This window comes from Peromyscus maniculatus, chromosome 7 (assembly GCF_049852395.1).
Source record: "Peromyscus maniculatus bairdii isolate BWxNUB_F1_BW_parent chromosome 7, HU_Pman_BW_mat_3.1, whole genome shotgun sequence".
NCBI classification, from domain to species: domain Eukaryota; kingdom Metazoa; phylum Chordata; class Mammalia; order Rodentia; family Cricetidae; genus Peromyscus; species Peromyscus maniculatus.
In genome coordinates, this window is record NC_134858.1 from 4,476,136 (window position 1) to 4,500,463 (window position 24,328).

At 39.6% G+C, this 24,328-nt stretch overlaps 1 protein-coding gene across 4 annotated transcripts in view; it reads right to left on the reverse strand.

Moving 5' to 3' along the window:
• Positions 1-24,328, reverse strand: part of Dync2h1 (dynein cytoplasmic 2 heavy chain 1) — a 237,405-nt gene that overhangs the window by 183,148 nt on the left and 29,929 nt on the right. For all 4 annotated transcript variants that reach the window (XR_013052597.1, XM_016002328.3, XM_006983760.4 and 1 more), the window contains exons 23-38: positions 23,097-23,252; positions 22,895-23,009; positions 21,862-22,032; positions 19,323-19,705; positions 18,023-18,155; positions 17,803-17,920; positions 15,615-15,727; positions 13,796-13,915; positions 12,287-12,437; positions 10,125-10,330; positions 8,819-9,001; positions 7,639-7,821; positions 6,832-7,055; positions 5,867-5,982; positions 2,789-2,988; positions 893-1,157 (exon numbers count right to left, since the gene is read on the reverse strand). Coding sequence is in view for 3 of the 4 variants with exons in the window: in XM_016002328.3 (XP_015857814.2) it covers positions 893-1,157; positions 2,789-2,988; positions 5,867-5,982; positions 6,832-7,055; positions 7,639-7,821; positions 8,819-9,001; positions 10,125-10,330; positions 12,287-12,437; positions 13,796-13,915; positions 15,615-15,727; positions 17,803-17,920; positions 18,023-18,155; positions 19,323-19,705; positions 21,862-22,032; positions 22,895-23,009; positions 23,097-23,252 (2,837 nt within the window). In the remaining variant the exon portion in view is untranslated. The remainder of the gene's footprint in view (positions 1-892; positions 1,158-2,788; positions 2,989-5,866; positions 5,983-6,831; positions 7,056-7,638; positions 7,822-8,818; positions 9,002-10,124; positions 10,331-12,286; positions 12,438-13,795; positions 13,916-15,614; positions 15,728-17,802; positions 17,921-18,022; positions 18,156-19,322; positions 19,706-21,861; positions 22,033-22,894; positions 23,010-23,096; positions 23,253-24,328) is intronic.

Genomic DNA, 24,328 nt, shown 5'->3' on the forward strand with positions numbered 1-24,328 from the left:
ATGGAAATGTAACCAATAGTGTGAGAAAGGGTAGTATGTTGTCTCTATTTAATGCAGTATTACAAGAAAAAAGAAAAAACTTCATTGAAAAGCCCTCCACTGCCATGAATTTCTGAATAATTACCCACTGCCTTACTTGAAAAGCAAGTAGTCTATTGAGATTCTGGTCAAAAATTCTCTACAAAACCAGATCAAGTCAGGCATAGAGGCACAAGCCTTTAATGCCTGCACTCTGGAGGCAGAGGCAGGCAGACGTCAATGAGTTTAAGACCAATCTGGTCTACATAGTGAGCTCCAGGCCAAGGCTACAATAGTGAGATTCTGTCTCAAAAACACAAAATGAAAACAAAAAACACCAACAACTAAGTTGAGAAAATTTAGACAAAGAAGTAACTAAACTATTTCACCATTTCAATTTTCAAAGTAACTCAGAATGATACATTCACATTGACAGCTTAATGATGTTCAAACACATCAATCACATTCACAAGACATATGTCAACTAATTAATCAAAGATTCTATATGTGTTCAGTAAATTACCCATGAACTAGATCTTAATCAAGTTACTCTGAGTTTTGACAATATTAAAAGTTGCTATCCAGTGATAAGTCAAAAGACAGCCTGATCCAAGCAGTTGGTGATAAGTACCTATAAACCCAGCCAGCATTTGTGAGGCTAAATTAGCAGGACCATGGGTTCTAGGCCAGCCTGGGCTACAGAGTGAGACTCTGTCCCAACTAAACAACAATAAAAAATAGTAACATCTACCAAAGTGTCAAAAGAACATCATTATAAAGTGTTTTAAGTCACACACATCTTAATAAGAACATTGTAAACATGTTATGTTATTCTCTAGGCATTATTAGGTAAAAAAATTAGACAGTGACCAACCTTGAGGTTCACGAACTACTTGGCGAGCACTATTTGTCAAAACACCATCAGACCATTCTCGTGTATCCATGTCAATATGTCCTAATAACTGGTGTCTGGGCATAGCTTTGGGGTTCATAGTGTATTGTTTTACTACTTTGCCAATTTTACAAAGTGCAGCCCTTAGCATTCTCCAAAGGGTAGACTTGCCAGCACCACTTGGACCAACAATAACCACTCCTGTCCTCTGGCGCAGCTGTTCATACAATTCTAGAGCCTTCTTCATCTGGTAGGGAAGAAACATGTTCATATATTACTTACCACATTCAGTCATACTCAGTTCTATTGACAGTCTGCAAACACCCTTCTACTGGGACTTATTCATGGAAAATAAAACCTCAAGTAGACCACAAGCTAAATAAATCAGAACACATTTACAATGTTAGCTTTAAAAGACAGCATCTGTCTTTTAAAGAGGTTGCTTTGCATGAAGCTGAAAACATACATCCTTTACTTTGTTTAGTCATTCATTCATTCTGATAAATGATCTTCCTAAGTTACTAATTCATATCCTACTTCTCAACAAACGTCAAAGCAAAATGTTCATTTTAAATAACAATTTGTTCCACATAAAGAAGCTCTGTTAGAAGAATTCCTACTAGTAAATTATCAAAGTGCAACTAAATCACATGTAATCAACAAGCAAAAGTTTATATGGCCTATCTATCCATCTAATCACACACAAGACGCTATGATGGGCAGCAACCAGGAAAAAAATGTTGAACAAAAACATGTATTTCAGATCTGTCCCTGGTGGTCAGGATCTGTCCCTGGTGCATGGGCAGGCTTCTGGGAATCCGGTGCCTGTGGTGTGACGCCTTGCACAGCCTTGGTGCAGTGGGAAGGGGCTTGGACCTACCTAGGCTCAGTGTACTGGGCTCTGCTGGCTCTGCATGAGAGACCTTGATTTGGGGGATGTGGGGATGCAGGGTGGCTTGGAAGAGAGGGCTGGAGGGTGGGAGAAGGGAGGAGGGGGGATCTGTGGGTGATATGTGGAGTGAGTAAAAATTTTAATAAAGAAAAATGAATCAGGCCCTCTGAATAGGTGAGAGTTGATTGGCTTGATCTGTTTGGAAGGCATCCAGGCAGTGGTACCAGGTCCTGGGCTCACTGCATGAGTTAGCTGTTTGAAACCTGGAGCTTATGCAGGGATGCTTGGCTCAATCTGGGAGGAGGGGACTGCACCTGCCTGGACTGAGTCTATCAGGTCAATCTCAGTCCTCAGGGGAGGCTTTGCCCTGGCGGAGGTGGGAATGGGGAGTGGGCTGGGGGGAAGGGGAAGGGGCAGGAAGGGGGAGAACAAGGGAATCTGTGGCTGTTATGTAGAACTGAATGGTATTGTAAAATTAAATTAAAAAAAAAATCATCAACAAAAGCAAGGCATTTCTCCAGGGCAGCTTAAAGGATCTACACTGTGCCTCTTTCACTCAGCCCTTCCAACTGTCACAGCTCACACATTTCTTAATTCCATGAGAAAATCAGGCCTTGGAGAAGGACGGTTGAGATGCTGTTTTGCATGATTTACCCTAAGTGAAACAAACAGACAAACAAACAAAAATTTCAAAATGGAAAAAATTGTTTGCTTTTAAAATTAAAAAAGAAAAATGAAAAAAAATATATAGATGCTGTCTTTCATGAAGATTATTATCTGGTGGAGAGTTAATACATAATTAATATTAAACATGCATGGATGACAGAAGTAATAATACAACATAGCAAGAATCCCTATTCAGAACTTGAAGACCCAAAAAGCATCCTGGAGTGAGATTAAAGTTGAAGGATAAAAAACAAATTGAAAGATGACTGATAAGGATTGTTAATCAGGATTAATCTATGATAAAATACCCCTGACGTTACCTGATTGGGTATGATTTCATAATTGGCCTCCTCAAAGACTTGTCTTAGTGCAGCACTTAATTCACTGTACTCTACTTCTTTAAAGTCAATTCCAGGAAAGACGTCTTTGATCAGTGCATCGAACCGGGTGCAATCGGCAAATGTGAACTTTGACATTGTATTAAGCCTCAGTGCTTGTACCACAATATGATTTTCATTAACTACAGAAAAAGTTTTATTTATAAATTATTTTTTATTATCAATTCAATGATGATAAAAACATTTCAAATAAGCTAGAGTCTTGACATCATTACTAATTATTAAACAGCATGCTACAAACATTTAAAAACAGTAAATCATAAGTGCTACATTTCCTTTTCTATGTTTTGAATACTAAGAAATAAATTGGGATTCAAATCCCTGTATACCAGACTTTCATACTAAAAATCATCATTCCTATGAGTATCATTTCCATTTGTATATTACTTTACTTTTTATGTCATATGATCCTCTGATGGTCAAGTAGTTTAAAAATAATTACAATTATTACTTCAGTTTTACATACAAGGGCATTAAGTCTCTAAGACAACAGGGGAGTAAATGTTACAATTAGGATTCAAATTTAAGTAAACCCATTCTAGATTCAAGTTTCTTCAAATTCTGGTGTAATTTAAAAAGAATTTTCTTCCTAAAATAACACTCTAAACCAGCAGTTCACACATATAAGTTGCAACCCTTTTGGAGGGGTTGGTCAAACATCCCTTTCACAGGGATCACATAAGACCATTAGAAAACACAGATATTTATATTACAATATAAAACAGTAGAAAAGTTACAGTTATGAAGTAGCAACAAAATAATGTTATGGTTGGGGGTCAGCACACCATGAGGAACTGTGTTAAAGAGTCACGGCATTAGGAAGGCTGAGAACCTCTGCTCTAAGCAGCAATCTTTGATTCATCTTGATCTAACTAGCTCAAAAACCCATTCTTAAGCTAAGAGCAAATGCTCATATCATTTCCAGATTCTTATTTCTAAGGCTGTTCCAGACTAAGCAATATAAATACACAAAGGCAGAGACACTGCAGTTGAGTTTCCTGGCATTTCCCTGTAATTGCTGACTATCAGTAAGTAGATATAAAGGGATGTAGCAGCTCCTGAGTTACTTCAAGTACTGAACTCATAGTTATTTTTATTTACTACACATGAATTTTGAATATTTCTTCAAAACCATCAAAAGTAGAAAGTTGTTAAGACCTTCACAAAACAACTGTCTACCTTTATATATGTTGACCTAGTAACAGAGTTCAAGTCACTTTCTGTGGAGCTTCAGGACAGAAATTGCTTAAATTTGTTTTTACTGTGAATTTTTTGTTTTTTAAAGATTTATTTATTATGTATACACTGGTCTTTTGGCCTGAAGAGGGCACCAGATCTCATTATGGATGGCTGTGAGCCAGCATATGGTTGCTGGGAATTGAACTCAGAACCTCTGGAAGAGCAGCCAGTGTTCTTAACCTCTGAGACATCACTCCAGCCCCGAAATGTTTTTCTTTCTCCTTCGATTGTGATTGATTGATAGTTTTTTAACTTAATTTTTACTAGCAACCTGAAAAAGATGAAAACTCAGCCTCTCTGGAAGGCATATATCCACAGACACAGGGCTGCTATGGAATGTCATTCTGTATGCTGTGAATATGTGTTGCTCTGATTGGTTGATAAATAAAATGCTGATTGGCCAGTAGCCAGGCATCAAGTATAAGCGGGATAAGCAAACAAGGAGAATTCTGGGAAGAGGAAGGCTGAGTCAGGAGTCACCAGCCAGACACAAAGGAAGCAAGATGACAAGGTAGAACTGAGAAAAGGTACCAAGCCATGTGGCTAAACATAGATAAGAATTATGGGTTAATTTAAATGTAAGAGCGAGTCAGTAATAAGCCTGAGCTAATGGCCAAGCAGTTATAATTAATATAAGCCTCTGTGTGGTTATTTTATAAAAGGCTGCGGGACTGTGGGTGAGAGATTAATCCCGACCGTAGGTCAGATGGGACACAGGAAACCTTCTGGCTATACAGGGCCCATTTATTCTGTGTAGATGGGAGAAGAGCATTTGCTTTTGCTTTTTATGAGCCAAGTATGGTCTGAGGACATGCTGATGTGAAGAGTCCCAGCTACCCATGAAGGAGGAAAGGGAAAACCTTCACAGAAAATGTACTGATGGAAGCAGCCACTGCCCAGGGTGAGAGGCAGAGCTTCATCTTCACTGTCTCACTTTGAAGGTGAGACAGACTTAGTGACAGGTTTATAGCCACAACCTAGGGAACACAGGAAATTACAATTTTACAGTAGAGAAGATCGGTCAGTACCTCCTTCTCCAGAGGAAGAGAGCCAACATCCCAGGTGATGTCATGCCATGCACCCAGCGACAGAACTTGACAAACAGAGCATCTGTCTCTGCCTTCTTCCCACTAAGAGCCTAATCTTACCACATATACCATCTTTGTCTACTGGATGTTTCCAACATCTCTGCTAACAAAGGCTCATGCTCCATGCAACACTAAACATTCCTAGAAACTTTGAGGGTAGATTCCTACAGTCTGTGGATGAACAAGCTGCTTGGTGACTGCTTTCTTAACTGTTGGGGTTGAGTTTGCTCTGTTTTGATGCAGGATCTCAACATGTTTCCCAGGCTGGCCTAGAAATGAGTCTTCCTGCCTCAGCCTCCTCAATTCTGGGATTACAGGCATACAACAAAGCCTATGATTCTATGAACACTAATTTTAAAAGCAAGTGCATTTGATTATGCTTTTACAAATCACCTCTACTTCATATGCAATGTACACTTGAATTTTCTTGTAGGATATCAGGTTAAAATTAGAAAAAAAATCAGAATAAATTATAAACTTTAATTTACAAAAACACAACAAAACTGCTCAATTAATTGAGACAAGTACATCACACTACTTAAGGATGTTAAAAATAGACAAAATTCATTAAGTTTTACAGAAATTGTCCTCATCTGCAACCTTTTCAATAATATAAAGAATTCTAAATTAAAGCATACTTTTAAAATGAAGTACTTTAAATAATCAATCATACCATCTTGTTTTGTGCCATTTTTCTTCAACTGTCTTAGAAGATTCCCACTTCCTCTCAGAACAGTCTTCAATGCTCTTAATCCCCAATCATAATGCTGCTGGGGTGTCAAAAGTTCCCTGAAGTCAAGATGTAAAATGCTTAACTTTGCAAGAAACTACTTTTAGCACCACATCCCAAAACATGTAGACTGAGCTGCAGAAATTAATACTAGAATTTCATTCATTTACACAAGAAATCAATCACACAAAATAATCACTCAAGGAAACAGCTACAAAGAGAATCATGGGAACAAGGTAAACCCATCATGAAGAGATGATGACAAGCAGCTATTCCCGTCCTCACAAAATCTCTGGTAGCCTAGCTTATTCCCCACCTCTAATCCCAGCCTGGCTCCCTATTATCTAGTAAGTGATATGCATCAGAACTCTGGGGTGTCTAGGAACCTAAAAATGAACCTCTAATCCTAAAAATAAAACATGGAGACATCCATCCTCAAGACCTGCAGCTTCTGAGTGGTCGGCTAGGAAACTGGGGAAGTAAGAACCATTTAGTCAGAGCAGTCCACATAAACATCATGAAGAAATGTATCAAGTTTATGGCAATTAAGAAAAAGAACAGTTTTACCAGGCAGTGGTGGCATGCACCTTTAATCCCAGCACTAGTGAGGCAGAGGCAGGTGGGTCTCTGTGAGTTCAAGACCGGCCTGGTCCACAGAGTGAGTTATAGGTCAGTCAGAGCTACATTGAGAAACCCTCTCTCAGAGAAAAAAAATTAAAATTAAAAAAAAAAAAAAATTTAAGAACAGTTTTAATACAGATGTTTTACTATCACTTGGAATAAAATACATCATATCTACAGCATAATAAAAAGACAAACAAGCTCACCACATAAACTAGAAAAATAAGGAAATACAAACACCAATCACTGGAAACACGAAATGTGAATATTGAAATGGGAGAACCCACCTAGACAGGTTGAAAATGGCAACCAACTTTCTGCCCAGTTCTTTGGCATCTTTGAAGCCCTCTGAATACAGAATCACCTCTGCGATAAGATCATTGTCAGGACGTGACATCGCCACTGGCCTGAAAAGCTGCTTAAGATTATCTGGAAGCTTTTGCCTTCCTCCATAACCTTTTCCCGCAGGATTCATGGTGATAAAAATTCCAGAATTAGAATTTATTTCGACCTGAAATATTAATTTAGAATATAGGCAACAAAGATTTTTTTGCAAAGAGAAATTTTATCATAATACAATTTCTACATGTAAGCCCAACATTTTAGCAAAAACAGCCTCCAATATACTAAGCATATCCTTAAGTAATATATAATGAACAGCTCAGGAACCCACGGCATTATAGTGGATTTCCTTCATAAGTTTCCAAGGAATGTAAGTTTAAGAGTAGATAACTCACTTCAATGTCTATTTACTCACAGTATGCCTTTGGAAGTCATGTCAAAGAGTGATCAAAATTATAAGCTTTCAGAATTAGACAAACTTTAATTCAAATCAAAGATTCCCTATACTTGTTATCAAGTCTTGGTTCCTTCATCCATAAAGTAGAATAGAAGTATTTGTATTCAAAGTCTGTACTGAGTATTTAAAGAGACAATACATTAAAACACTATATACACTGTGATAGTCCAGAAACCTGAGAGCCATTTCAGACATGAAAAGGCTCGTCACAGAGGTCACACAGGTCACAAATTAGAGACAGCAATGACCAGAGACCAGTGCAGGAGCGAAGCCAAGTCACACAAGGTATCCCTACCTCTTTGCCAAGCAGCTCACATACAGTTCTATGATTCTTCAAAGCATCCTGAATGGTCTGGATCTGCATGGAAACAGCTGACAGCACAGCTTCCTCCAGTCTATTGAACTCATCAAAGCAACCCCAGGCCCCACACTTCACCAAACCAACAAATATTCGCCCCATTGATTTCACATCAATGCCCTGAAAAAATAAAAATAATTTTCATTTAAAATGATGAAAATCTCTAGTGCTAGTAATAATTTGCTTTTTTGTGCATATAGACAGATAAACTAATCATTTTACCCATCAACATCTCCTTTGCTTTTTAAATAAAAATTAAGGCAAGAATAGTGATGCATACCTGTAATCCTAGCCCTTGGGGCTGGGACAGAACACTGGTGAGTGCTAGTCAAACATGGGCTATCTGGAGAGATCCTCTGTCAAAGAAAGTCTAGAGTGGGGGGAAGATTAAGAAGTGACTCCTTCTCCAAAAAATACAGAGCTAAACAAAGACAAGAATTCATTTCAGTCTTTGTTGGTTTTGTTTCTCTTTTTCAAGACAGGGTTTCTCTGTGTAACCCTGGCTGTCCTGGGACTTGTTCTGTAGACAAGGCTGGCCTCAAACTCTGAGATCTGCCTTCCTCTGCCTCCCAAGTACTGGGATTAAAGGCATGCACCACCACTGTCCAGCTCATTTCAGTCCTTTTTGAGTCAAAGTAAAAACCCCACACAAAATGTTTTGAAAACACTAAGATGTATTTAGGGCTTTGTGTTTCATTTTGTTTTACTTTTCTAATTTAGTATTACCCTTGCTAAACAATGTTTTTCTCCAGTGTAGCACAAACATTCATTACACATTTTCAAATGTTTCTTCACAATAATTTTCCTTAGCCAAGTATGAGAAGAGTACTGTATACAAACTCACAACACCTTGTCAATTCAAACCAAGTTTTGTTTAATTGATTTAAAACTAGAATTATTTTTAAACTGAATGTGGTAATGTATGCTTCTAATGCTAGCAATTGAGACACTGGGGGACGGGTACCACAGAGGCCCAGGAATCCGTGGTCTTCACAGGCAGTAAAGCAAGGCATCACCATTAGTCCGTCGGTATTTGAAAACAAAATCTTCCCTTTATATGCACAAGAAAAAAATCCAAACATTTAACACAGTATGATTTCACACTTATTATCTGTACCTCATCACAATTAAAAACTAAAACTTGTCTCCCAAGAAGTCCACCTAGCGCCTTCACTGACTCAGTTTTCCCGGTTCCAGCAGGTCCATAGGGATTCCCTCCAAGTCCCATCTTCATGGCTTGAGTCAGAGTTAGGTAGCACTTGTCTGTCAATGGAGTATACACCAGCTTGGGAGTGTTACCCTACATAAGGGAAGCATGGTGTTAGTCCGCCCATGTTCTACTCCATCCAAGCTACAAAGCCTCGTATGCAACACACGTGTTTAGCTGTTTAGCACAGAAGACATTCACATTTTTTCTCAGTGAAGTAAATTTAAAAAGCAGAACCTGGGATAAAACTTCATATGTCTCATTATGGCCTGAAAGGCTTAACCAGGGTCAAGTTTCTAAGTAGTCTCTTTCATTCTTAATGAGGGCACAAAGACAATGCTCAAGACAAACAGTTCTAAGTATGTATTACACAGCAAATACGCCACTTCTGATTTGTTAATTCATATAACTTATTTCCTGAAGCCTCAGAGTAAAACTAATCCTGAAAATTCTAATTAAAATGATCTGGATGTGCCTCCCCATGGGAGGCCTTGCCTTCTTGTGGGAGGGAGTAGGGGGCAGGTTGAGGGGGAGCCTGAGGGGCTGGAGAAGGGAGAGGGGTTGGTGTGTAAAATGAATGAAAAAAAAATTTTAGTAATAAATAAATAAAATGATGAATTTAGAAAGTGATGCTCAAGTTTCCTGTGCTGCAGGAAGAAGACACCCCAGCTCCCTCAGCCATGGGCAGGACATGTCATCATCTCCCTGCAGAAGGCCAACCAGCTGCTCCCCAACATGAGTACTCCGATGACTGAGTCATTATGATAGAAAAAGGCAGAAAGGATACAACTGGATGTTTTTTAGAGCAAACTATATGAATGAGATCTTTTGTCCTTGCATACTGCAACACTCAGCGAACACACTCTATCACATTTACAATCACAGTGCTGTGAGGAAAGACATACACTCCACTGCTTTACTGGAGCTGTCTACATACAACTCCCTTGAATTAAAGATAATCTGAAATTCCACATGAATGTTCCTCATGGGAAAGATACATCTCAGAGAATCTGATGACACAGGCAACGTAAGAAATTTTTGTAAGTAGAATAATACTTTACTTTTTCTTTTACAACACCTTGCAAATTCTGACATAAAAGACAGTAAAAAATAAATACTGAAATAGAAGTAATTATGTCTTCCAATAGAAATTACCTTTAAATAGTTTCTACCCCACCCCCCCAAAAAAATCAAATGCTTCTACCAAGAATCCTACCTGGTACTCATACGTATACTGAAGTTCAGAATCCACCATGTGAACATAACATGTATGGTCACTTTTCATATAGAATCTAACTTGTTTCTTCCAAGCCCAGTCATCAGTTGTATGAACTTGAACTTGGTTTAATTGCTTCACAATATCAATATTATGAATAATATCAAGAATTAGTGCTTTAAGCTTAAGCTCCAGAATGCCTGATTCTACACATTAAAAAAAAAGACACAACATTAGTGTGAGCTACATCCTGTGCACACATGTAAAGACTCTACATGTCCATTTCAAGATTCACTGCCATATTGTGATAAATAAGTCATATAAAACCAACAGTCAACAAGTAATAGCAAAACTTTGTAAAAAAAAGGCATAAAATTCAGTCACACGGAGAGCGCAAGAAAGGACATACACCCTGTCCTCTTCCCCTCTAAATGCAGCAAAACCCCTGTATGGAATGGCTCTTATGGCTCAAATAGTAGGCAAACTGGAGATAAGGGCCAGAATTACAACTGCTAAAAAGCCCACAGGCAAGTTATATTCTTTTGTTGTTGCTCCTTTGGCATCCTGAGTCCCAGACCATATTATCAGAAGCCAAGCTTGGGGCAGAAAAGAACTCTAACTCTAAATAAAATTTGAGAAGCAGGAAATGTCTCATGATGCCCTAAAACACTGACATCTGGGACTCAGAAAGGCCTAAAGCTGCAGCAAGAAAGTATCTTCCCCCAAAATTCAAGGAGAAATCCTTGAGAAAATGATTTATTTTCTCAAAAAGAAAATCCAAGAGAAAAGGGCAAACCACACTTGTTCACTGCCCTCTGTTCTCCCAAGTAGCACAGCCAACAGACTCCCTCGAAGCACACAAGAGAATCAATACACATGGAAAGAAATGCAACTCCAGGCCACAGGGCCCAAAGGGACACAGAGATGCCTAGGATGGCAACAGAGAAGGACGACACCGGGATTTGCTCATCAACTCCATGCTGCAAGAGGTGACACTTCGGGAACTGGGCACTGACTGTCACACAAATACTACACATGGGCTGGAGTCAAACGGCAAAGTTTGGAGAGAGACAGGCACTACAGGACTCATGTAGGACTTAAGTCACTCAATCAAAAATGTCCACTTGCGCCTGAGAGTCAAGCAAGACCTAGACACTCATAACAGAGATGTCCAGGATACACTTCCCAGTGATTTAACACTCAAGGAGCCCGACCATCTGAGTCTGTGTACAGACAGACAACTGCCTGGTACCGGTGCTGGGGTGCAGCAGTCAGAAAAAACTAGACTTTAAGACAGTTTAAACAGTGCTCCACCAAGGCTGGGAGTGAGGAGGCTCTGTAAGATCTGGCACTCAGCAGGCCGACCTGCTTACAAGAAGCCTTGCCTCAAACAACACACTCCAAAAGGCAACAGGCACTTCTGAAATGAACGGGAACAATGTCAACAAAGAAGTAAAACAACATACAAACAAACAGAAATTTTATAGCTAAAAACTACAAGCCAGATTTTTTTCTAGCTTCAATGTAAATATATATAATACTTTTTATTAAATCTTTGAGAAAGTAATATAATGTTTTGATTATATCCACCCCTTACTGCTCCTCCAACTCCTTCCAGATTCACTCTTGAAAGTGACTGAGATGAAAAACACAATGGTACCAGAAGGAAGCCTGGGTACGCACTGAGGTATACTGAGTCAGTCAGTCTTTTCCTCTCAACTCTTTAAACTCTATCTTAGAATTCAAAGCAAAAACGAGTGTCAGTACATATAAATGACAAGGATAAAGAAATTCGTGTGAGTAAAACTTCGACTTTCCACCTCAAGTAGTACATACTGATTTTGAATACAAGATAAAAAGTTAAATATAAGCCACGAATGGTGGCACACCTTTAATCCCACACGTGAGAGGCCAAAGCCGGCAGATCTCTGAGTTTGAGGCCAGCCTGGTCTACAGAACAATTCCCAGAAAAGCCAGGGCTGTATAGAGGAATCCTGTCTTGAAAAAGCAAGAAAAGAAAAAAGAAAACAAGTGAGAAAGGGAGAAGGAAAGAAAAAAGAAGGAAACCTTAAGTGCCCTGTAAGTCACTGGCGGCTGGACACCACAGAGCACTCACAACAGACGGGCTAAGACAGCAGCAACACAAAGTGCAGCCCCCATACCCGAGTTCCCTGGGTCCTCAGAGCTCGTGTCAACACTGGTGTAGCGCTCCAGTTTAGCCACCAGTTGTGTCTCAATCTGGTGGAGGCTGTGGTCTTTGATGGCATTTTCTACATCTTCAGTAAATTTGATCTGCTCTGCCAAGCACAGTATCTGTTAAAGAACAAGAAAAATGACTCTTCGTGTGGATAAAGTCCTGCCGGTGCTTCTTTGTCCTGCAAACACATACCTACATTACTAAACAAAACACAAGATGATTAAAAATATGGCTGGCTATCATCTTCCATCTTCACATTGTAATATAAAGAATGATAGGAATAGTTTAAAAAATATATATCACCTAGCTAAAACCTACCCAAGGAAAAAGTTTTGGTATCCTGGTTTCACTGAATGTTTTAGATAAGTTCAGGCAGGTCAGGACTTAAAAGAGATTAAGTCATTTTGTATTCTATGCTAAAGTATGATTTCCAGTGCATGAGAATTACAATTGCTGGCGCTTACTAAAAGCCTTAAAACTTACACCTAGTTTTCAAACTCTACCTCAGTACCAGTTCCAGAATTATAAACAATGAATGACAAAGACTAGATTCAAACAATCTTAAAAGATTTTAGGAAAAATGACTTCCAATACATCTTCTCAGGGAAAACCACTGAAAGTTGATTTGGAGGGGCTAGGGACAGATCCTCTGCTACAACTTCCACGACATTTTTAAAAAACAGTATTGCACATGCCCATACCTGTGTGTGCACCACAGCACACATGTGAGTTCAGAAAATAACTCCCACAAATTAGTTCTTCCCTTCTACCCTGTGAGTTCCAGGAATCAAACTCAAATCATTGGGCTTGGTTGCAAGATAATGAATGCATTGTTCTGTGAGAACTAACATGCATTTCAATGCTAATCCAAGAGCTAAACTGCTAGGGACCTACACCTGTTAACATTGATCTGGCCAAATCCTAGACAGCAGCTTCCTGAACACAATCATTACTAGTGCTCCATCATTCCACAGCCTAGAACAAAGAATAGGAGGTGTTGTATCTAGGATCCAGTGTCACAGGCATGCACTGCTGTTAACACTGATTTGCAGCCATCTCTATAACCCACCATGTGGCCTAACTTTGAGGCTCCCAGCCAGTATTCCAGCTCAGTGTTACTGTATTTTAACTAAGTTCCTCCAGCTCCAGCATCTGAGATGACCCCATGAGAAGGGCGGGGAGGCAGAGATGTGGCAGCAGTAGTACAAACCCCCTCTTCAGTGACAATGGATTCATCACCTGAGGCAGGATGCTAGCTTCTGTCCAATTCCCTCCTCCTAAGTGTCCCCCCAGGGAAGTGATGGAGCTGCAAACAGCCTGCTGCTGTGCGCTTCACCCTCCCTTCAGGGTTGAGGGAAGAAGACACGGGTTTTTAAAGGAATATATATTGTTAAGTACTGAACTAAGGATATCAACACCAGTTATCTGAAGCAGCTGCCCCATGCCTACCATACCCTGGACACGGTCCTCTCACCTGGGAAGGGAACAGAGAAGGGTCGATTGCACCTTGTGAACTCCGCCCAGCAGTAATACATTCTTTCAACAATTGTTTCAATGTTTGCTTCATTTCCAAAGCCAAATCATTCAACCATGCCTGAAAATGAATGGAGAAAGTAATACGTAGGAGTTGTGCGATAAATAGGCATAGTTGTGTCTATGCCTAACCACACTCTTTCAGTGCAGACTGGGTATGAATTCTTAGAGACTGTACTCCTCAAATGCACTGTGTGATATATCATTCTTTATTATTAAATAATTTGAGAAAAACAGTCTTGTTTTGTTTTGTTTCTTTTCACTTCTTGAGACAATGTTGAGTGTGAACACTCACACCCCAGGCCAGTACTGAGTATGTACTACTGATTGGTATTATATAAAAACCTATGCAAACATTTCCAAAGGAGCCCAGTCAATTCATTATGATGACAAACCAGTAAAGCCCTGGGCAAACAGCTAGCCGAGTCTCCTGGTGATCTAGTGATCAGGAAGCTCAATCACAGAAGGGGTTGCCTCATCAGGATGAATATACTATAGGAGGGATCAGGCTGTCTTTTGAGCTGATATTGTTCCAGTGTTCCAATAATCTATTTATCTACTCACTTGATTATAGGTAGCATGATAAAATTCAATTTAAAATGTGTGCAGGGTACAGCTCAGTGACAGAACCATGCCTAGCATGCACACGGCCCTGGGTCTGTTTATCAGCACTGCCCACTAACTTCTCACACACATATGGGGCCAAATAACAGCTGCAAAACATAACAGCAACTACCCACCACGACTTAATAGTTTATCTATACAAAAATATATGCACCAAAGCTACAGTCGTAGGTCTTCCTCTCTTCTTAAGTTTACTCTAAGCTCCAGTTTTTCACTCACCTGCAGGCACTTGCCAGTACTGAAAACAGTTCAAAGCCACTGAAGCTAAAAGCTGAAAATCTGAAGCTTGGCATGGTAGTTTGCTCAAGAGACTGAGGCAGGGGAACTGACATGAGTCCAACCTGGTCTACATGAACACCAGACTAGCCGAAACTTAACAAGACCCTGTCTGCAAAGAGGGACTCTCTCAGTGCCGGCCACAGAGATGTTCTGCTAATCACAAGAGCTGCCAGAAGCTCGGCTTCTGCTTTACTGCCATAACTGATCTAGTCCATATCTTAGATCCACTGTGCCAACTGAGAGAAACAAGAACACAAAACTCATAACCAACGATGGCAGTTACTTGGCAAACATCAGTACTTTCAAGCACCTGACTGAAATACTTGAAATCCGATAGAATGTTGAGGCCCAAGCAGGACTAAGTGTGAGCCTAAAAACTACAAATCAAAGTGATACAACTACTACTGGTGTCAACTTGTTTACCTAAATGATCTCATAGAACTCATATTAAAAAATAAGAATTATTAAATGTTTCACAAACTACCTAGTTCATTTAAAGCCAAGTACTCTATTTAATTTTCAATAGAATATTGTTGCAACAAGAGTTAAGATTCCCATTTCCCTGTAAGAAAATGGCCTCTCAGTCATAGAGCTGACACAATATGTAGCTAAGATTAATATCCAAGTCTTTTTTACTCCAGAACTAAAGTTCTTTATAGAATTAAATGCTGTATTTCAAAAACCAAAATCCACTCTTTTTAATACCACAACTTTTGGGAACTCACAAGGCCAAACATTTTTTAAGATAAGGTTGGAGTTTCCTAAAAGACCTAAATTAGCCAATTCTACTGTACAAACTGACTCAATTAATTGATACAAATTTCATATGGTTCATTTCATGAAATAGAACTGCTCACCTCTACATTATTTGATAGGAGAACTTTGCTTTTAAAAGGTACAACTTCTCCCTCTAGTGACTTCATTGCAGTTATATGTTTGGACTCCTCATCAAAGCACACACTGTTAATGCCTGCAACACAAAAGCAACACTGGGCTGGGGGTGCAGTTGGGTGCACAGCACTGTCACATCAAGCACAAGGCTCGGGATCACATCCCTGGCACCACACACACAATAACCTAATCGAAAGCAGCAATGTAAAGACAAAGAGTTAAAGGATAATGATGAATATGCTACACACACACACACACACACACACACACACACACACACACACACACATATACCACCACCACATATATTATATAGTCAAATAGACACAACAGGATTATCACGTACATGACATAACATATATAGTAGTAATTTTTGTATTTAAATGTCTTAAGGAAAAAATACTTTCACTGGGTATTCTTATTACTAATTTTAAATATTGTATCAACATCTAACCATAACAACATTCACTGATCATTCTAATACTGATATAGATATCTGGCTTGTATGTATGTTTATTCATTCAATTTTCTAGGAAGAATTTTAGACACTCTAATCAACTAATACATAGCAATCCATCAGAATGCTTAACTCTCATGCATCACAATCTCTTTGGACTATGACTAGGAAGTTTCACACAAAGCCTAAATAAACATTTACTTTACTAAATATTTAGCTTTTTTTAAAAATATATATCCAGAGAAATGTATGAAAGTTTGCAAGTTTTATTTATCTTAACCCAAAACTGAAATAATCCAAAAGTGAAAACAGTAAATAGATAAATTCATTAGCAGGAAATAGCTTCAGTCATGTCAGTAAATGGGACATAACCAACAGGTCACGAGGTGAGCAGACAAAGTAGAAATGATTCCAAGGCTCCCCAGAAAGTAGATAAACACACCAACATGACAGTGGATAACCTGCGGCATCAGCCCAGCTAGACGATGTTTAGCAGCTGTAGGTATGGCATAACCATCATTCTAAATCAGAAATGCTGCCTATGGAGGAGCAGTTGAGATGTGCAATCACCAATAGCTGTGCAGCAAGGTTCCAGGGCCTGACTCTTTTTCTGGCTATTACCTAATGCATCACACATACCAATGCAACCCCAAAGAGGAAAAAAAAAGAGGAGTACATAGGGATGATTCGACTTACATGAAGTTCTTAAAATGTCGGAAATCATGACTGTCTGGGCAGTGGAATGGGAAGAAGACTGACAACATGAGGGAATTCTCAGAGCTATGGGAAACGTATCGTAAAGTGGTGGCTACACAAGTGTACTGAGTACAGAGGGCCACACCTACAGGTTCAGGTTCACAGGCACTGGGAACTGTACCATAAAGGAGAACGTGGAGCACTTGGGATTTCATGGGCCAGTTTCTCTGTCTGCAACAACTCAGTACTCAGATCACAAAGGCAACAATAGCCAACACATATGATTATATTTCAATAAAACCCTATTTTAAAAAATGATAGTAAGATAGCCTAACCACATGGGCTACAGTTTGCTGACCTGACTACAAATAAAAATGGTTTAAAACAATTGCTTTTGAAAGTTAATTTGAAAATGCAGGTCTTTTCCAAATAATGTATTTAAGAAAAGTCAGTCATTACTTTCTGAAGAAGCTTATTGACTTGCCAAAAGTACCCAACTCAAGTGCTCAACAGCAAGAACACAAAAGGCACTAATTTTTCATTGAGTGATCATTCCTATTCCCACTAACTGCCCCTATACAGAGAACCCCCAGCTTGAAATGCCCTTCCAGTCTCTGTGAACACAGTAGTCCACTGGGAATCTCAGCTTCATGGTCTTTCATCCCTAACACGTCAATCTCAATATCCTTCTCCACTTTCAGGTCTTGCACAACCACTGCCCTCTGCGTAAGTGACCTTTCTTTGAATTAACACCTCTAACTTTCCGACTCCATCATTTTGTTCATGACACCCCGAAACTGAGCTGAATTCTTCACAGATGTCATTATCGCACTACACACTTAGTTCATCACAGAACTGCCACACTGTACACACTGTGCTTATTAACTCACTAGCCTCACCAATCGCTGAGAGCTGGGGTGTGCACTGTATAGTGAAGGGCAGAGCATTATGCCTGGAAGACAGTTAACACTGAGTATCTGTTGATAGATGTTGATTCCTACCAGCAAACAGCTTCTTCAGATGGGACTGAATCACCGACGGGTTAGTGGACTGGCCCAGGATTTCTAACAAGTCATCATCGCCAATAAAGTAAAATCTTGGGAATGCTGACCGTTTTTCCTAATGTAAAGGAAAAGAAGAAGAAAAAAGCTTTTTCTCTTTACAACAATTAAGATATTGAATATGTTATAATTTATTAAAGCTTAAAATAAGCAGACATGCCTCCAAAAACTCATTTAAGGACTTCTGACACCTTTGTAGCTGATCAAGTATTGTCAATAGGGCATTTCGGATCCCTGCATGAGCGGTCAATGTGGTGACTCTACTGTCTTTCTTGATGTCCATCATTATTGATCTACAAAATAAAAATTATTTCCACATTTAAGTTAAGTTTCTGCCTTAAATGAAAACATTTTCATGTTTCAAATTAAGAACAACATTTATAATTAACAATAATTTATTATGCTTCCAATAAACCACACTAAAATTAATGCCATTGCAATTTTTTCATCAAATATTACAAATCCTCATTCATTCAGTAAATATTAAGTCCTATGTCCTAGAACTAATGGTCCAATGACACAGAGGGCATTAAGTACTGTCCTGAAATACTTAGGTATAACACACACCAGGAAGCAAAGGTACAAAGCGTTGGCACAGTGACTAACAGGACAACCCACAGCTTCAGCCTTCTCTGGGGAAGTGAACCAAGCTGAGATATGCACGATGAATAAACAGAGGAAGAGTTTACATCTGAGGCCCTGGGAAACAGCTACGTGTACCCAGACACCGAAGGAGAGAAGCGGAGGCTGGAGGATGGCAAGGGACACACAGGCTTCCTGCTTAGTGCAACAGGTCACCATACACACACACACAAGTTAATTACAGTAATGAACTTTTAAAAACAAGGAAACTTCATTTTAAATGATTATTCTTGCTACCGTGTGAAAAAGTTCAAGTCAGAAGGCTAATGTAGCAGCTATGTGAGAGAAAGACGGAAAATGAGAACACAGACTGAAGGAAATGAAAGACACCAAGATGCCCCGTATGTCTTGCCAGCAGCAGCCGGCTGGCAGAACTTACTGAGTCAGCAGGACGAAAAAGCACTGGCAAAGGTGCTGGAGAACTAGTTTTGCCCGAGGCTTGAGGATGTTTAGGAGTTTTAAAGCTTAGAAGAAAAGCACCAGATGTACACATAGGCAAGGTCTCAGCAAACAGAAAGAAATGACTCTGCCACTAGTGAAGATGACAGAGGCCTTCCTCAGACCTCAGGGAGGCTCCCCGCCTCACAGGAAACAGGGAAGCACCATCTAAGTACATACATGAAAGCTGGGAAAGGCTCAGTTCAGACCAAAGTGCTTCAGAAAGACAGCACAGCAGAGGGCAGACTACGAGACCGACTGAGGACACTCACACCCAGGGAATGAGGGTGATCACTTAGACTGAGCCTACGTCACCCACGCCTTGTCTATGCAGCTGTACTGACCTGAAATCTTCATCAACTTTGTTGAGCTGTACTGACCTGAAATCTTCATCAACTTTGTTGAAGCGTGTCTGTTCTTTAGGCAAAGCTCCACGGCCAAAAATGGGCTCCAAATACACCCATTTTCTCTGAATATGGTTTAAATTCTGCATGTACTCATCTAACTGTGCAAGTTTTCTTTCCCAAATTGACACTTTATCTTCAAATCCTTTGTAATATGGAGAATCTTTTAAGGACTGAAGAAGGCATCTATTATCTCCAACCTGGTTCACTATGTCTTTCCAGTCTTTAATCAGCTTGATAGTTCGATTCTGGCTGTCTTCATAATCAATCAATGAGAACACTGCTCCAACTCCCCACAGATCAAGTTCACGCAAAGCTTCTCTGATGGTAACTTCCCCTTGTGCCCGGCTATTTAAATCCTATTAACATGAAAGATTAATATCTGTTATTTCAAAATTAATTATCCCATAAATAAATCATAAGAAATACACTGTAGTGGTGTATGGTGGTCCACACCTATGAACCTAGCCCTTGGGAGGTGGAGACAGGAGGATCAAGGAATCCTATGTCCTCTTCAGGAGCACGGCGTAAAGCCAGCTAAGACTGCATGAGACTGTCTCAATCTATACTGTAACAAAAACAAGCATATACATACACGCGCGCGCACACACGCACACACACACACACACACACACACACACACACACACACACAGAGTCTTACAAAAATGTTATATGGCTTTTCACCATTAGGAAAAAGTTAGATACATTTTTACATGTAATCCTAGAAAATAACTGGATATTGCATCAGGCATATTAGATATTAAGTATTCATGTTCACATGATCAATATATACAAACTTCTGCCTTATGCTATTCATGTCTAAAGAGGAGGGCTAGGGCTTAGCAGATAAAATGCCTAAGACTGGATGCCCAGCACCCACATAAAGGCTAGGCACAGCAGCACACATCTGTAATACCAGCACCAGTTTCGGAGACAGAAGGATCCCTGAGGCCTTCCAGCCAGCCAGCCTACCCAACTGGTGAGCCCCACATTCAACAAGTGACCCTATCTCACAATATAAGGTGGAAAGCATTAAAGGAAAAACACCTGGCACCAACTTCTTGTCTCCACATGCATGTGCATGGGCACACACACACACTTAGAATACAAGGCACATGCAACTAAAAAATAAAACAAGAAAAAAAAATTAAGCATCTACAACTGAAAGCTGGCAGAAGAAAAGGCCAAAATTTGAGAGACTAGAACAATCAGAATATTATGGAAACCTTACTGCAAATTATTTTGCATCTGATGTGATTAACAACTACAGTTATTTTGTGCAGGAATCATGTCATAACCTCAGAGATTAACAAGCATGTTGTAGGATTATTAACAAATATAAAGCTTTACATTTTTATAGGAGATAAAATAATGAAGCATCAAAAGCATTCCGCTTTATCACTAGTGGCCAAAATACAGCATAGAGCTCCTGACAGACTGTGTGTTGTTATAGCTTCAGCACAACTGACTGCACCTTAATCTCCTGCTATTTCAGCCAACAACTGCAACTCCACAGTTACCAGCCTGCTTCTGTGGCAGTGGCCTGGCCACTCAGGCCCCAGACTAGTGGGAAATCTGTTTCTGTAGGCATAGCTTTCACTAAATCTCTATCCTTCTATTTATAAATAAGACTTGAGATTCAAAGGCTGGGGTGAAAACCTGCGAACTCAGAGAGGCTGAGCTGACTTTCTCTCCTTTCTGACGTCTCCCAAATTGCATGCAGTCCTTCTGCTCAGCCAAAACAAAAAGATGCCTCACCACTCAAAATCCCTCCCTCCTACTTCTGTTGTGTCTCTCTATCACTTCCAGATGCCCTCTGATGCTCTACGATTACTTTCTGTCAACTAGTTGCTAACTCAGCCTCCTGACCCAAGGTCAGTTTAATTAACACAAACGCTAACTTGGGGTTCACAGTATGATCAAATATCCTCCAACAACTGTGCAGTCTCATTTTCCTTGAGACATTTTCCAGCCATGGTTGGTAACCAGCTGGTTACCAGTTTACCTGAAGGGCCTCTTGACCTCTAGCTTCAACTCACAGTATTCCACATGACTATAAGCATACTGCATGTGAAATGACTCTTATCTGCTAGCATTTTTCATGCAGGTGACTTCCCTCTCTACAGAAGTATTAGTAGTTCACTGTTTCCCTTCTCTAGGGAGGGCCTCTACTAGTGTTTGTATAACCTCATCTAACAGGTCCAAACAGGTACAATGCATTACCAACCATGAATACCAGAACAACAAGCACTGTTACTGCTCTACAGGAAGAACAGATGCTAAATGAAAAGGATTAGCAGAGTCGGGCGGTGGTGGCACACGCCTTTAATCCCAGCACTCGGGAGACAGAGCCAGGTGGATCTCTGTGAGTTCGAGGCCAGCCTGGGCTACCAAGTGAGTCCCAGGAGAGGCGCAAAGCTACACAGAGAAACCCTGTCTCAAAAAACCAAAAAAAAAAAAAGAAAAAAAAAAAAGAAAAGAAAAGAAAAGGATTAGCAGAATGTAAGTCTCACTTTAAGGTCTGAGGCTTTCTCCACAATTGCATCAGCAGCCCGGAGCAAGTCACCAAACAGTAATTTCTCTAGACTGGTCCCTCGAGGAAGGCCAAGCAGGCGAAAAAGGTCAAGCCAGTGGTCTGGAGAAAGATGCTCCCCTCTCACATATTTCAAGATAGGAATTATAATCTGTTAGAAAAGAAAAAGAAAGCAAAGCGTAGACTTACACATACGTTCATGTCCTTGCAAAATACAAGTTGTTCACATTCATCCTAATGTTCAGTTTCATCAATAATTTTTAATTACTGTTATTTAATAATCTTGCAAACATTATTGTAAACACATGCACATTACATTTGTAGTTTAATGTATCTTAGAACATAACACACACCCCTGCTTTCTTGGGGTACACAAGCACTCTAACATGACAACACACACCCCTGCTTTCATGGGGTACACAAGCACTCTAACATGACAACACACACCCCTGCTTTCATGGATACACAAGCACTCTAACATGACAACACACACCCCTGCTTTCATGGGGTACACAGGCACTCTAACAGTAACTACAAGCCCTACTGGTACAGCATTGGTCTGGCCCAAGGCTTAATCTCCATTAGTGCACAAAACCCTATGTATAACCCCTCTTGAAAGCAAAAACTGGTGCGGCAGTGGTGCCACACGTCTTTAATCTCAGTGCTTGGGACACAGAGGCAGGCTGATCTCCAGGTTTGAGGCCAGCCTAGTCTACAGAGTGAGTTCCAGGACAGCCAGGGGACACAGAAAAACCCTGTCTCTTGAAAAACCATATTAAAAAACAAAAAACAAAAACAATCAAACAAACAAAACCTTTAAATTCCATAATTACATTGCTTTCCAGCTGGTAGCAGAACTATATCTAAAATTTTTGTAATTTATATTATTCTCATTTTCCATATAACATAATTGAACAATAACTTTAAATTCTGGTTCAGACAGGAAATACTAAAAAGATAAACAATGGCCCCAATACCATTTTCCGGTCTCAGAGTAGAGAAAGCCGCCTTACTCTGTACTTGTCAACTTCCGACTGCAGCTTCACTGTCATGACCGAATGCTCCTCAACCTTCCTCAGTCTGTCGTGCCAGCTCATCAGAAACTCCTCAAACAGATAGGTCTTAGTCCTGTAAAAGAACATGAACACACATTAAATTCACACTTCCTCCAAAAGAGCAAACCACAAGAACATAAATATTGCTTTAGAATCAAACCGGTAAGTAATCCAATCTTCATTGGCCATTTCCTGGAGACCTTGCTGGAACTCCTCATAAAGAGCCCAAATTTGTGCACAGCTCTCAATGTCCTTAGAGATGCTATAGGCCAGAGAGAAGTTGGGCTCCTCTAGTCCAAAATGATGGCAGTCATCCCTACAGAAATAAATATCAAAATACTGAATTTATAAGGAAAGAAAAACTGTCAGAGAATAATTTCCTTAACCACATTCTGTACTGAAATACACAGGGACAACTGCCTACTGTATGTGAGAATTTTACTTTACTCATGCTATTGGCACTTTTTCAAAGGCATCATGTAAAGACAGTACATGTAAAGATATTTTTATGTTTATAATATATATGTAAATGTTTGCTTTATACGTTTATGGACTAATCTAATAAAATATCTTCTCTGTTGACTACAGGACATTCTTAATCTAATAATCATACTACCATTTAATAGGTGTGATAGAAAATGTCTACACACTCAACATTTATCCACATAGGCCATATGTAAAACACTGCACAAACCAATTGCTGTGACCAACAAAATGAGTCAGCAACATTTTTCCTATATATCTTATTACTTATTTGACTAGATGCATATGTTTGTGTGTGTGTGTGTATGTGTGTGTGTGTGTGTGTGTGTGTGTGTGTGTGTGTGTAGACCAGAGAGGTATGTCAGACATCCTCTTCTACAACTTTCTATTCTTCTTGCACTGCACCTGGACTCCTGGTTGTTTTATGAACAGGCTGGACAGTCAGCAGCCCGAGCAGCATCCTTGCCTAAATGCTATGAGCACTGGGGCTACAGATGCGCAGATCACACCCCACCTCTGCGGGAGAGCTGAGGATTCAAACACATCCCCATGCTTGTAAAAACGCTCATCTCCCCAACACCCGATTCATTTTTGAAAGAGGTGTGAGCAGTATTTTTCTTAAAATTAAATATTTCATTTTTAAATAGGATGAGATCAAAACAATATTACAGCCTCTGAAATTAATATATAAGCAAATTTAATGTTCTAATCTCTCATGAGTCTTTTTTAAAATTTATCTTACAACCACAGCTCCTAAGAATGCAAGGGTATAACAGCTTGTTTGTCGTCTTAAATTTTCTGAAGTTTATGAAGAAAGGTATTAAATGACAGTTATAGTTACAGCTAGGAAGCCAAGTACAAACATAAAATGTTTTTCAAACTAAGCATCATGAATTAAGAACAAAACAA